Source organism: Corticium candelabrum, chromosome 11 (genome assembly GCF_963422355.1).
Source record: "Corticium candelabrum chromosome 11, ooCorCand1.1, whole genome shotgun sequence".
In the NCBI taxonomy this organism is placed as follows: Eukaryota; Metazoa; Porifera; class Homoscleromorpha; order Homosclerophorida; family Plakinidae; genus Corticium; species Corticium candelabrum.
The window spans coordinates 841,586-854,221 of NC_085095.1; the positions used below are offsets into that span (position 1 = coordinate 841,586).

General features: G+C 44.6%; 2 protein-coding genes across 2 annotated transcripts; one reads left to right on the forward strand and one right to left on the reverse strand.

The window, feature by feature from the left end:
- The first annotated feature begins 2,189 nt into the window (after nucleotides 1-2,189).
- On the forward strand, nucleotides 2,190-8,174 carry LOC134186550 (uncharacterized). Its single transcript, XM_062654538.1, has one exon. It carries the CDS (start codon nucleotides 2,343-2,345, stop codon nucleotides 7,476-7,478), a length of 5,136 nt encoding a protein of 1,711 aa, XP_062510522.1. The 5' UTR covers nucleotides 2,190-2,342; the 3' UTR covers nucleotides 7,479-8,174.
- An 88-nt stretch (nucleotides 8,175-8,262) lies between these two features.
- On the reverse strand, nucleotides 8,263-9,748 carry LOC134186551 (MFS-type transporter SLC18B1-like). Its single transcript, XM_062654539.1, has one exon. It carries the CDS (start codon nucleotides 9,643-9,645, stop codon nucleotides 8,263-8,265), a length of 1,383 nt encoding a protein of 460 aa, XP_062510523.1. The 5' UTR covers nucleotides 9,646-9,748.
- Between the last annotated feature and the right edge of the window lie 2,888 nt (nucleotides 9,749-12,636).

Below are 12,636 nucleotides of genomic sequence, written 5' to 3' on the forward strand. Positions count from 1 at the left end.
TTGATGTTTACAAGATATCTTTTTCTTGCACACAGTGCAAAAGAAGGAAAACGAATCGCTAGTGATAGCTTCAATGCATTCATACATCCGAGTCCGACTTCGGTTAAACTTTGATAAATAGCGAGCTGATCCTGTGTACGCTGAGGTCTTCTTTTTCGGTGGTGTGTCACAACCTTCGGCTTTTTTGGTATTCTCACTGTCTTCAGTTTCCTTTTGAAGTGTGTCTTCAACTGGCTCCACTACCTGGTGTTCTCTTGACGTTCCCTCAAGAGCAGAGAAATCAAGTGTACTGCTAGAGTGAAAATATTCTTACGTCTGTACCTTATGCATTCTACTGTTGTGTGACTACAGAGTCAAAATTGAAAGGAACTCGACTGCATGCTGTCAACATACACTAACGCTTAAGAAAATTAAGGTGATATTGTATCTAAGTTATTATTCTTATTTAGAATTATCACTTTTAATTATAATTATTAACTTAGTTCTACATATACTATAGATATTGATCCGTGCATGTACTATTCTAGTTGTTTGATGAATTCCAATCCTAGAGTAGCTTGAACGTACTACCAGAAAGTATAACTAAATAAAGCCTATTAACTAAAAACCTACACAACTGTATCAGGACACGGTTTTCCAGCGCTCGACACATTTTCAGACTGTTACTTGCCTTGCATGGGAGCACTAAACTAGCCGATACCATCGATCTAGAGTGTTATTATTTGTCTTTTCGCTATCCGATTACCTCATATCGTAAGACCTAATGAGTCAGAGTCATCTGTCTTTCGGTTCAACCGTTTACTGATCGATTCATCTGTCAGGAATGATAAGTACGTTTCAGAAAGCCTCAGAGAATTGCCTGACTATACAGATTACAAAAGTGTACGGCTATATCTAGTGTTGCATGCTTACACCTAATGTTTTTGTAGAAGACATAGACCTAATTAATTAAATTAAATGCGCCATAAAGAACTACATCTAGATTGCAACGGTCAGACATTCATAAATACTTACGTTTCTGAGGACGCAGATAGTGGGACCGGTGGGCGATCGGCGTATCTCTCTGCCCTGCTTTGGTTCGCTTTAAAAAAGTACGCTTCCATGATAGTCAGTGAAGTACCACGTGCAAACGTCGTAGTGACAGCAGCACGTCCTTGGCATGATAGTTATTAGAGTTTGCTTGACAGACTCCGCCTGTATCCGGTTAATTAATATTTTGACCGACCACAGAAGAGTCGGATGAAAAGAGGAGTTGACACACATTATATAAACATATACAATATAATACATTGATATGCTAACAGCACACTCATCAGCCACACCCATTAGTCACAACCACCAATGGTCAATATGCGGGAGATTTGACACCAAATGCGGACAGGCGGGGGAAGGGTCCCAAATGCGGGAGTCTCCCGCTCAATGCAAGAAAGTTGGCAGCTCTGCTCGATGCCAAAATTTATGCTGGTAAGCGGGAGAAGGGTCCCAAATGTGGGAGTCTCCCGCTCAATGCAAGAGAGTTGGCAGCTCTGCTCGATGCCAAAATTTATGCTGGTAAGCGGGAGAAGGGTCCCAAATGTGGGAGTCTCCCGCTCAATGCAAGAGAGTTGGCAGATCTGCTTGATGCCAAAATTTATGCTGGTAAGCGGGAGAAGGGTCCCTAATGTGGGAGTCTCCCGCTCAATGCAAGAGAGTTGGCAGCTCTGCTCGATGCCAAAATTTATGCTGGTAAGCGGGAGAAGGGTCCCAAATGTGGGAGTCTCCCGCTCAATGCAAGAGAGTTGGCAGCTCTGCTTGATGCCAAAATTTATGCTGGTAAGCGGGAGAAGGGTCCCAAATGTGGGAGTCTCCCGCTCAATGCGAGTTGGCATCTCTGTACAGTCCCCCGCTCGTGAACATCTTTCTACACCACTGGCATGCATGTCAAGACACTGTAGATATCTAGCACCTAGCTAGTACGTGCGCACTCAGCACGCGAAATGGCGTTTAATTAACGTTCAAAGCTCTAGAGTACCGTGAGCGCTAGCCTCATGGAAGGCTGAAAGTGTATACGGGAGTCGGACACGGCCAGGCTCACGTGAGTTTGGGGAAGCTTCTCACATCGAGGCGGGAGCTTCTCACATCAAATGTTCTGTTCCAAAACGTTTGTTCGCATTCGTTCAGTGTGGATTGCACGGCAAAGGATCCGGGACCGCAACACACTGGGCGCGGCAGGCGAGGCCAGCGTAGCTACGTCCTGTACGTAACTCGCCAGTTGGCTTCTTGCCAACACTGTTGCAGGCAGGGACTGCAGCACGACCTTTTGTGTGGAACGGATCTGGAAGACAGCTGCATGGTCATAGGTGATGGAAAAGAGAAAAGAGAGGGGGTCCACCGAGTTTGAGGCAACCGTGTGGAGACCAGATGTACATTCTAGGATTTGCTCCTCTTCAACACTTGCAAACGGAAACACTAGCGTGCTCTCACATTCATCGCCACTCTTTAGTATCACGCGACCCAACGCTATTGCTCCATTTGGCAAGCACATTCTTGCGTTAGAACTATCTAAATGTGCAGACGAGCTTGCAACAAGGCTATGTATAGTGTCGGCGCGCCAAGAAACTGAAAGACCTCACCACATTTATCGGGTGTTTAGGAGTGCAGAAGATTTCCGTTTCAACTTCACTCGTCCTGCTAGTGGCAGACTGCTAATATTTGCATTGAACCCTTCCATCAGCCTATCATTACTTCCAGGCGACGTCGTTACTTGGTTAGATGTCTCGTGTGGCATCGTGATGAACGCAATTCCACCGTATCTTGTGACCATGAAGCACTTGACCTATTTAGATGTGACTAATTGTGGTCTAATGGAACTACCAACTTTCATCAACAATCTACCTAGTTTGTGCGTTCTTCTGGCTAGTAGAAACAAACTCAATGGTCTTCCCACTACTGTAACAGAGTTGGGACAGCTTGAAATTGTAGACCTTGGAGAGAACCTACTTCAAGACTGTCATCTAGCTGGTTTTGAACGTTTGGAAAATTTAAGAGTTTTGAATATTTCTTTTACACTTGTAAAAAACTTGATCATTGGAAGCATATCAACACTGATTGTCTTGCATGAGTCTGTATTTGACACTTGCTCAGTGCAATCTTTTCTTAGTAGCAAAGAAAGTTTCTTTACAATTGACAAGGAAACATCAGAACTGGGGAGATTGGATAGAAAAGAACACGTAATTGAAATTGGCACAATGGCAAAGCAAGTAATGAGTTTCTGTTTGAAAGCAAGGCAGAAAGGTGGACTTGCTGAAATGAAGCCAAAGGTGTTAGTGATGGGAGATGCAAATACAGGAAAGTCAACTCTCATTTCATACCTTCAGAATCATTTTGCTGGACTGTTGGACTGGAACTTTAGTCAATCGAACCAATCGTACAGCTTGATGAGACACAAATACTCCGTTTATCCAAATTATCTCTTCACTGAAGTCAACAGTTTTATCAAACCCAATGCTTGTTATTACTCCTGCTGCCTGATTGTGATGGATTGCTCTAACCCCAATTTTAGTGAATCTCTTTATCAACAGCTTGATTATGCTGTCTGTCATTGCAATATTCAGTTGATTTATTTTGTAGTGTCAAAGCTTGATTTGTGTGATGCTAACTTGATGAACACAAGGTCAATATTAGACAGTATCTTAAATCTAGCAGAAAGCTGGAAACAGAAGAAAGCAAAGAACCTAACGTTTGCAAAATCTTGTTGTACTGCAATGATAGAGGCAACAGCAGACTACAAAACATTGTATCAGGAATTCTTACTAACAAGAATTGAACTGCAGAACAAGCTGTGCGTTCTCAAAAAATTGTCCTTTAAATACTTTGCGACGAGTGCAATCACTAGAGAGGGATTAGTTGTTCTGGCAAGTAACCTAAGCAAACTTGAATGTCATCGTCGACTTTACCCTCAACCTTGGATACAAGTTCAAGAGGATTGTATGGCTCAGCTACATCTAACCAGTGACTGCAAGGTAATATGCAAGCGTACACTTGATCTTACTGAATCATTACACATTGACTCTGTCGTTGAGAACGAGAGCAATTTGATAGCTCTCCGTATTTTACGGTTTTTGCTAGACACATTTGTCGTCCAACAAAAACAGGAAACAGGAAACGTCTTCCTGTTTACCGAGCGCAGGTCATTTGAAAAAATAATAGAACGATTAACGTTAACAAGCGGCTGCTCACGGTGCAGCAGAGGTGTGTTAGATCTGAGTTGTCTCAAACAGCATTTTAAAAACAACTTAGATCTTGAAAATTTTGTCACTTTATTGGCTAACGAAGATTTGTGCATTGAGGCTTGTCGTTGGAGCACGGACTCAATATTGACTGCAATAGAATGGATTGACGATGCTAGAGTAACCGTTGTCGATAATTTTTTGAAAAACTCCAGTTCTTTGCTTTTGCCGTGGCTACTGCCTGAAACAGAATTAGATCCATTAGAGTGTACCTTACGTGAAAATCTGAAGGAATCGAAACCGTATGTGACAAAAGTGATTTATCGAGTTTGTAATAGACTACCGTTTGCGTTGTTTCATCAAGCGTGCATTCGAATGCTTAAGGTACCGCACACAAAGCGTCTGGACTACTGGAAGCAAGGCGTTGCAGTTAACAACAGCCTAACTACCGCTATTTTGAAAAATGTGGAAACGTCAGACAAAAGTGCACATGAAATTTTAGCATGTTTTAGTATCGCTGAGACCTGTATGTCTCAGTTTCAAAGTCAGTTTTGGTGTTTCATTGGGAAGGTAATCAAAATTATTGAAATGAGTTTAAGAGAGTGGAATTGGACTGTGTACGATCGTATGTGGCTGTCGGACAGCGTCCCTTCATTCTTTGAAACTTCCAATATCTCCTTTAGTCTGATTCACGATCTTTGCGTTTCTGAGGTCGGACCTCTTGTGCTCTTTACGAGTAGATCACCTCCTGCGTGTGATACCAACCTAAAAGATGCGAAAGATACCGAGTTGACGACGGTCTTCCGATACTCTGCCCTAACGGAAGCAGAAACTGCAACTAAACAACGAATAGAAATTACTCTTGATCCTACCGCCGTTCGTGACGGTTTACGTGTTTCTTCCGTTTCTCACGTTCAGCCTCGAAATGTAATGAAAGATCCATTTGACAAGCCATCGAAGCATCCTCACATGACGAGGGAAACGGAGCGTCTCGAATCCTTTCGTAGATGGCCGTCCTTTGCCCCCAAGATCGTTCAAGCTCTGGCGGAATCGGGATTTTTTTACAGCGGTGTTCGTGATGAGGTTGTTTGCTTCCATTGTGATGTGAACATAGGACGATGGAACAACGACGACAATCCTGATTTTCGTCATTTGGGCAAGTCTCCCTGTTGCGAGGTTGCCAAACAGAGAACTGGCAATACGAGTGGTAACGATGTGAAAGCGAAATGGTTTGAGGCAGGAAGCTCGTCAACAAAGTATTCGAGTTCTTCTATACCGAGCATGACCCAAAGCCAACCTTTACTGTTACAAACGTCGACGACCCCAAATTTCTCTCGGCAAGGTCATCAACAGCCCTCTAATCTTATGTCTGGATTCCGGCCGGATGTGACGACGGAAGCGGGTCGTTTAGCGACTTTTGATGATCGCTGGTCTCGCTCTTATCCCGTCAAGCCAGTCGATCTTGCCCGATCCGGATTCTACTACACTGGCCGCTTAGATTCGGTTCAGTGTTTCAGTTGCAAAGTTGTATTGCGCGGCTGGGAAGAAGGAGACAAGGCGGACGATGAGCATGAACGCCATGCTCCTTATTGCTCGTTTCTCAATCGTTTAGTAGGCGATCTTTCTCAGCATTTCTCTCTCCCTCCAGACGTTCAATCTCACAGTCATCGCGTTCAACCAGAACCGTCAACTGTCTCTTACAAAGATGAAGATATGCAGTCCGAAAAAGAGCGTCTATTGTCGTTTTGGTCCGCTCGTTGGCTGCGGGATGTATCTATTCGGGCCGAAGAAATGGCGTCGGCTGGCCTGTATAGCGTCGGCGGAAACGTCGTCAGGTGCTTTCATTGTCGTATAATGCTCAGAGAATGGCTGCCGCACGACGTTCCAATCGAAGAGCACGTAAAACACTCACCTCACTGCAGATTCGCCAAGGCCGTGGCTCAGAAAGTTCGACTCGAGCGAGCGGAGCCTAGTGCGTCTGCCACGGCGGAGAGCATGGCCGATTATCGTGCTCGTCTAGCTTCATTCGTCAACTGGCCGACGACTTCTCCAATACGTCCGCAACCATTAGCCGCCGCAGGCTTTTATTACGCCGGTTCGGGTGACAGAGTGAGATGTTTTTCTTGCGGTAATGCTCTTAAGGATTGGCAGCCGGGGGACAATGCATGGATCGAGCACGGTCGACATTTCCCAGGATGCGTATTCTTTCAAGAAAATGCCCCACCCGAGATTGCAGTGACAGTCTCGGGTTATGACGAACCGTGGTCTGCTGAGATGTCTACAGGCACTTCACTTCACTCCATCCGAAAGGGAGAACTCCCACCGTGGAGCTTCGCAACGAATAAGAGCCTAACAGAGCCACTAGCAAGCGTTAGGAAGCAAGAGGCAGCGTCTCAGAACGAACGACAATGGGGAGTGAACCAGAGCTATTTAGACCAAGCCGAGGGTATGGGATTTGACCGAGGGTTAGCAGAGAGAGTTATTGCAACCAACATGCAGTTCACAGGTCGTCCTTACACGGACATCAATGCCTTTATTGACGACGTCATTAAAACTGAGAGAGAAAGGAGAAGCTCAAAGTTGGACAGCCAGTCTTCCAGATCAGACACGTCTGCTGCCAGGATTTCTAGTCTCAAAAAACCGAGCCAACAGGACCCATTGGCGGCTTTGAAGGAGATGGCTACTGGAGTACAACTATACAGCGAAGCGAGCAACAAGGAAGTAGGATCCTACTTGGAAACGACCAAAGAGAAACACGCTGGTGGTGTTAGTGAAAAAAGAAAGGCGATGGAGTCGAGAGAAGAATTTCTTGTCGGTATTAACGCAGAGAGCGGCCCCACCTCGATGGAAGCAGAAGCAAGTACTGGTTCTTCTTTGGAGTTTTCAGCTATTGGTCAGTCTTTTCTTAGTGCATTGTCCTTATCCGGGACTCGGACACGGTCTCAATTAACGGCAGAGGGCGGCCCCACCTTGATGGAAACAGAAACAACTATTGGTTCTTCTTTGGAATCTTCGACTACCGGTCAGCCTTTTCTTACTGCATCGTCCTCATCCGAGACTCGGTCACGGCCTGAATCAACGCATGAAGATGATGAACTGAGAGAGTTACAGCAAAGAAAGCTGTGCAAGGTGTGCTTCGATGAGGAAATAAACATTATTTTCTTAGACTGTGGTCATTTGGTCTGTTGCGACGTGTGTGCGGATAGAGTAGTCGATTGCCCAATATGTCGAAAGCCCATCAAGAGAAAATTAAGAGCCATCTTTGCCTAATCAAGATTTTGAAATAACAGAACAATGAAGTTGTCTTGTAGGGGATAGCTATGCAGCTATAAATTTTTTTGGCATAGAATATTATCTACGTGTGCATCTCGGTGTGAGCTGATTTAAACAATGTCACCGAAATAACAACTTCACGACGACTTCGATTTAGGAAATCTTAGAAAAGTTTTGTATCGTTATCCAGATGCATGCAGAATTGTTGTGCATAGATCAGAGATTTTTCGGCGGCAACGATCGAGCGCAGACCATCGATATCAAGCTGGAAACTGTCAATCGAAGTTGCGTCATCGATCTTTCGTCCGATTTCGTTTGTCTTTCTCTCTTTTGCTGATGATCGATGTGTAGGTGTGGCTGTTTCTTGCTTTATCTGACAGCCTCGTCAGACTGGCAGAATATTGTGTTTAATTTGTATGTGTCAACCTGAAGTTGACACTCTTTAACTACTATATACTGTATATGTATAAGAAAGCGTTTTCAATTAGGCAAGAACCTTTATCTTATCTAGCAAGTCTTGAAGGCACCCTGTCAGTTACGTACTGTCTTTTAAAGGTATAGATGTATAGATTGTAGTCATGTTGTAGCAAATACGTTCTGGATGCCTGTATTCACATCTGCTTTGTTCTTTTCTCTATTCAGACACCAAATCCTATCCACGCCCTGCAACATTCCAAAAGGAATATGCATTTGCAAAGTGGGTAATCTAATATACTAAACTAACACAAGACAGGCTAGTATTCGAAATGGAAACAATTGAATTAAACTGCTATAACGAAAATCAACATTCGGAATCACTGCTGACAGTACAATGTCTTCTAGACAGAGCTACTTCAACAATACTGATCACGGCAGTTACAATGACAAGCAGAAAGTTGATAAAAGCAAAAAAAGATGAAGCATGACGAAAGCCAAATGTAGCAGTCAGCCACCCTGCTAATGGTGCAGTCAATGCTCCAGACAAGAAAACCGCTGCTAGTATAAGACCCGATACAACTCCATTCAACGACATGTCTTGTTTGTATCCCATTGAAACAGCACTATTAATTATGTCCGGAGATGCAGATACATCAACCATAGCCAATGCTAAGCCACACATTACCATTGCCAGATACACCAACCAAGGTCTCGGTAAAAATTGAAACACAAATGATGGACCAATCAGCATCAATGAACATCCCTCCAACAACAGACCTATGATCATTATGACTCGTGGTTTAGTGGCATCTACCAATCGACCCATAAGAATTGATGATATTATGTATGATCCAGCTAAGATGAGCGTCACTAATCCAATCTTAGTTGCACTCCAGCCAAATGTGTCACTGAGATACACAGCAAAGGTCGTATCAATGAAGTACAATGGTGCATAAGAGCAAAACACATTCAAACAAACGAACACAACTGGCATTGGCATTGTTTTTATCAGTGACCACATTGTTGCTTGATCATTGTCAGAATCATCTTCTTCAATAAGCGACTGAATGCTTGACAGAAAGAAAAGTAATACTGGAATGAATATAAGCAGCACACCACCAAAGATTACAAAAGGGAAAAGAAAACCGTGGCTGTCATACAAAAATCCGCCAATTGGTTCACCAGCCATAAAGCCCAGAGCCTCGGGGAGTTCCAACACAGCCCATGCAGTAGCAGTATGCGAAGGAAACATGCTTAGAACCAGAGTAAATGCAGCTGCATTGAATGCAGCTTCTCCAAATCCCATGATAAATCTGATCAATATACTGAGCGAAATAAATGGCGCCCATGTATCCACACTGTCAACAAAGCCAAAGAGGAGAGTGGTGCCACCAAGAATAAAAGTCCCGGATATCACAAGAAACCTGACCCCGAGCTTGTTCACGTGCATTCCTACAAAAATCGAAGCAACGAATGCAGACAGTTGAAAGCTTCCGACCATCAGACCGACTTCCGTGTCTGCCTTCGAACCCTTCATTCGCGCAGCCACTTGTGGGTAGAACGAAATCGGCAAGTAGATGCAGATGTAGCTGACAGAAGTGACTATCACAAGTAGCGCTGCAGTAATGTATTGCCGTAATAGTAGCGGCCTACTCTCGTCGCTGCCACTAGAACTGGAAGCGTCGACGTCCGTATGTGTACTACCTTCACTGAATTCAGTTGAGACAAGAGAACTCTCTTCATCCATTTCGATAGAATATTGCAACCCAAACTTTGACACACGACATGTGGGCTTTATTTACTGCAATAGAGAGGTACTGTACATGTATTGTAATATTTAATTACGCTAACGCGCGCTCGCAATCTTCGTAATTGTGCCAGTTGTGACATGCCATTACCAATTAGCTGTATCGTGTCACGTTCATAGTTCGTTCTCAGCTAGCCTAGCGGTTGCTTGCTTTACTTGGAGTCTGTTTCGACTCACTCGTTGTTATTGCGTTTGTTGTTCGGTCTATTACACTGTACTTGTCTGCACAGAGAGTGCGTAATGAGATTCGAGAGTCTGCAAGAGGTCGGGTGCTGAAATGGCTGCGCAACAAGAGCAAGGAGAGCAAGTGGAACCACAAGCTGCTGCGTTGGTAAGAACTCTAGTGTCTGTGCCAGATAAATTTGACGACGGCGACGTGGAGTTCTGGTTGAAACGCTTTTCTAGGTGTGCGTCCGCAAATATATGGTTGGGATAACGCAAAGAAGCTTGTGTACTTACCTACCTTTCTGAGAAGGAGAGCATTCGTAGTCTACCAGCGTTTGTCTGATGCTGATCGTGGTGTACGTACGCAGGTTTGGAGGCGGCTCTGAAGATGTTCACGCCTGGTACGGAAGAAGGCCGGAGATTATCCCATGGTCAGTTAGCTTCAAGAGGCTTGGAGGAAGGAGAGGATCTTGATATTTTTGTGAGAGATCTGGAGCGTTTGCAAAACAGTGTGGTATGTAAACAGTAGCATGTAGATTAGTGGGCGTGCACGTAAGGTAGACGTGAATACTAATTATCGCGGTTAGGCATAGCTTTAGGTAGCCTTGTACCCAGGCCCTCTTGCGCGCCCGGAGAAGAGGGCCTGGTACACGTTGTATTCGCATGCGCGCATAAATTAGAACGAAATCGTGGTAATGTATGCACGCATGGGGAACCTATGTTGTTTAGAATCTCGAGCCAATAATGTCGCGCGCAGTGAGACCCAATGTGGCAAATGGTGGATGAAGGCAGAGCTTCTGGTTTTGATATGGTGTTGCACTACGCTCTAGGCAAGCTTAAGCTGTGTAATGTAGAGCTGAAGGAGCAGCAGTGTGTTGTTGTAGAGCACATCTACAACAGACACGACGTCTGCAGCTGGCTTCCTACAGGATACGGTAAATCGCTGTGCTATCAACATACACCGTATAGGGTTGACTGTAAGCTAGAGAAATGTGGTGAAGAAGATTGTGGATATGTCGTCATTGTCGTGATCGTGTCTCCTATAGTATTGCTGATGATAGAACAAGTCAAAGATTACGCGAACGCGGAGTTTCACTTGACCTTGGGTTTAGATCTAGGGCTTCATCACTACTGAACACGGAAGCTGTTTCACTGTCGATTGCGCGCGACATTATCGGCTTGAGATTCTAAACAACGTCGGTTTCGCATGTGTGCATACATTACCACGATTTCCTTCTAATTTATGCACGCATGCGAATACGTGTACCAGGCCCTCTTCTCCGGGCGCGCAAGAGGGCCTGGGTACGAGGCTAAGCTTTACGATGCCGAGCGTACTAGTAGGCGTATGATCAGGCTGAGTGGAAAACGCGGATCCATGGATCCACGGATCCACGCGATTCCACGTCCAATATAAATTTTGGCATCACGGATCTAGACTGCTCCGCTACTGTTTTCTCTTTCTGCTGCGATTATCTTTCGTTTATTATTACGCATCTAGACTACAGTTGCACCCCTAGATCTAGGCTAAGTTAGCAGTAGAGCTTAGTAGCACCGTACATTATTGTTGTAGCCATTACTTTTAGTTGCTTCATTCTTTCTATCAGCACTCCAACTCACAAAGGGGTGTTTCGAAAGGTCTATATGTGACAAGCTCACCACGCTTTCAGCGTTCCCGGATACTTAATAATCCTCAGTGTGGCAATGGGTGACGAGGAGTCTTAGACTCTAGCTATGGTCGCCGTCTGTCAAGTTTTTATCCATGTGTCTTACAACAATGGAAACGTTCTACCGTGTGTGCCTAACTAGAGTTAATACACCATGGTTGGCTCTAGCAATTGCAAGTCTATCTATAGCTACACACGATGTTCCCTTTCACATCTTTCTCTGTTTGCTGCTGCGACAGGTCGAGGGCGCAGTACAGGCGCTAGAAGGCTATAGAACGTGAGAAACTCGGTCTGCAAGCAGAAACGTCTTCAGAACCTCTGTAGCAATTTTGTTACTCGTATCTGTGTTACTACGTGTAGTCATGCATGCACTGTAGAAAATATCGAACGACAAATTTCAGTCAGAACAGTTACTGACACAAGAATCAGTCAGTTGAAATTTGACCCTCTACCCCAGCCATCACAAGTAGCCTGAGATATGCGCTCTATAGCTAGAGATCTCCCATCTCAGTAGATCGTTTTCTTGAAAGAAAATGAGACCAGTCGCTGCAGCTAGTCTATTGACCCATGCCCAAATATATATTGGACGTGGATCCGTGGATCTGCGTTTTCCACTCAGCAATATATGATCAAGGGTCAAGTTGTGGATTCTGAAGGGAGGCCATGCTGTCTTACTGGGGCAAGGGTGATTGAGCCAAATGCTGGTTTTGTTGATGAAACGGGTGTTATGGTTGCTAGAGCATTAGTAGATGGAGGACAAGGTGAAGTGCCGGTGCAGTTGTTGAATCAATCTTTGAGACACAACTTTTGTGAAGGCAGGAACTAGTTGACATTGAGGAGGTGAGTACAGTAGAGCAGTCAGGTCTAGTGTGTGGAATGGTGGGTACAGAGATGAATGACACTGAGAACTTTTTGAGTATCTTTCATTTGGACATCTTGGTGACAAGGAGAGGAACGAGCTGTCATGAATACTGCTCAAGTATCGTATACGTAGTGTCTTTTCGACAGGACTTATGGCAGTGTACTCTTTCAACAGGACTTGTGGACATAGGTATGACAGGGGTAGTGGAGCATAAAATACCTACGGGCACAGCACAGCTTG

Bases quoted from the DNA above. Each gene is read 5' to 3' on its own strand.
- LOC134186550 (XM_062654538.1), top strand. From the start codon at position 2,343: ATGGAAAAGAGAAAAGAGAGGGGGTCCACCGAGTTTGAGGCAACCGTG.
- LOC134186551 (XM_062654539.1), bottom strand. From the start codon at position 9,645: ATGGATGAAGAGAGTTCTCTTGTCTCAACTGAATTCAGTGAAGGTAGT.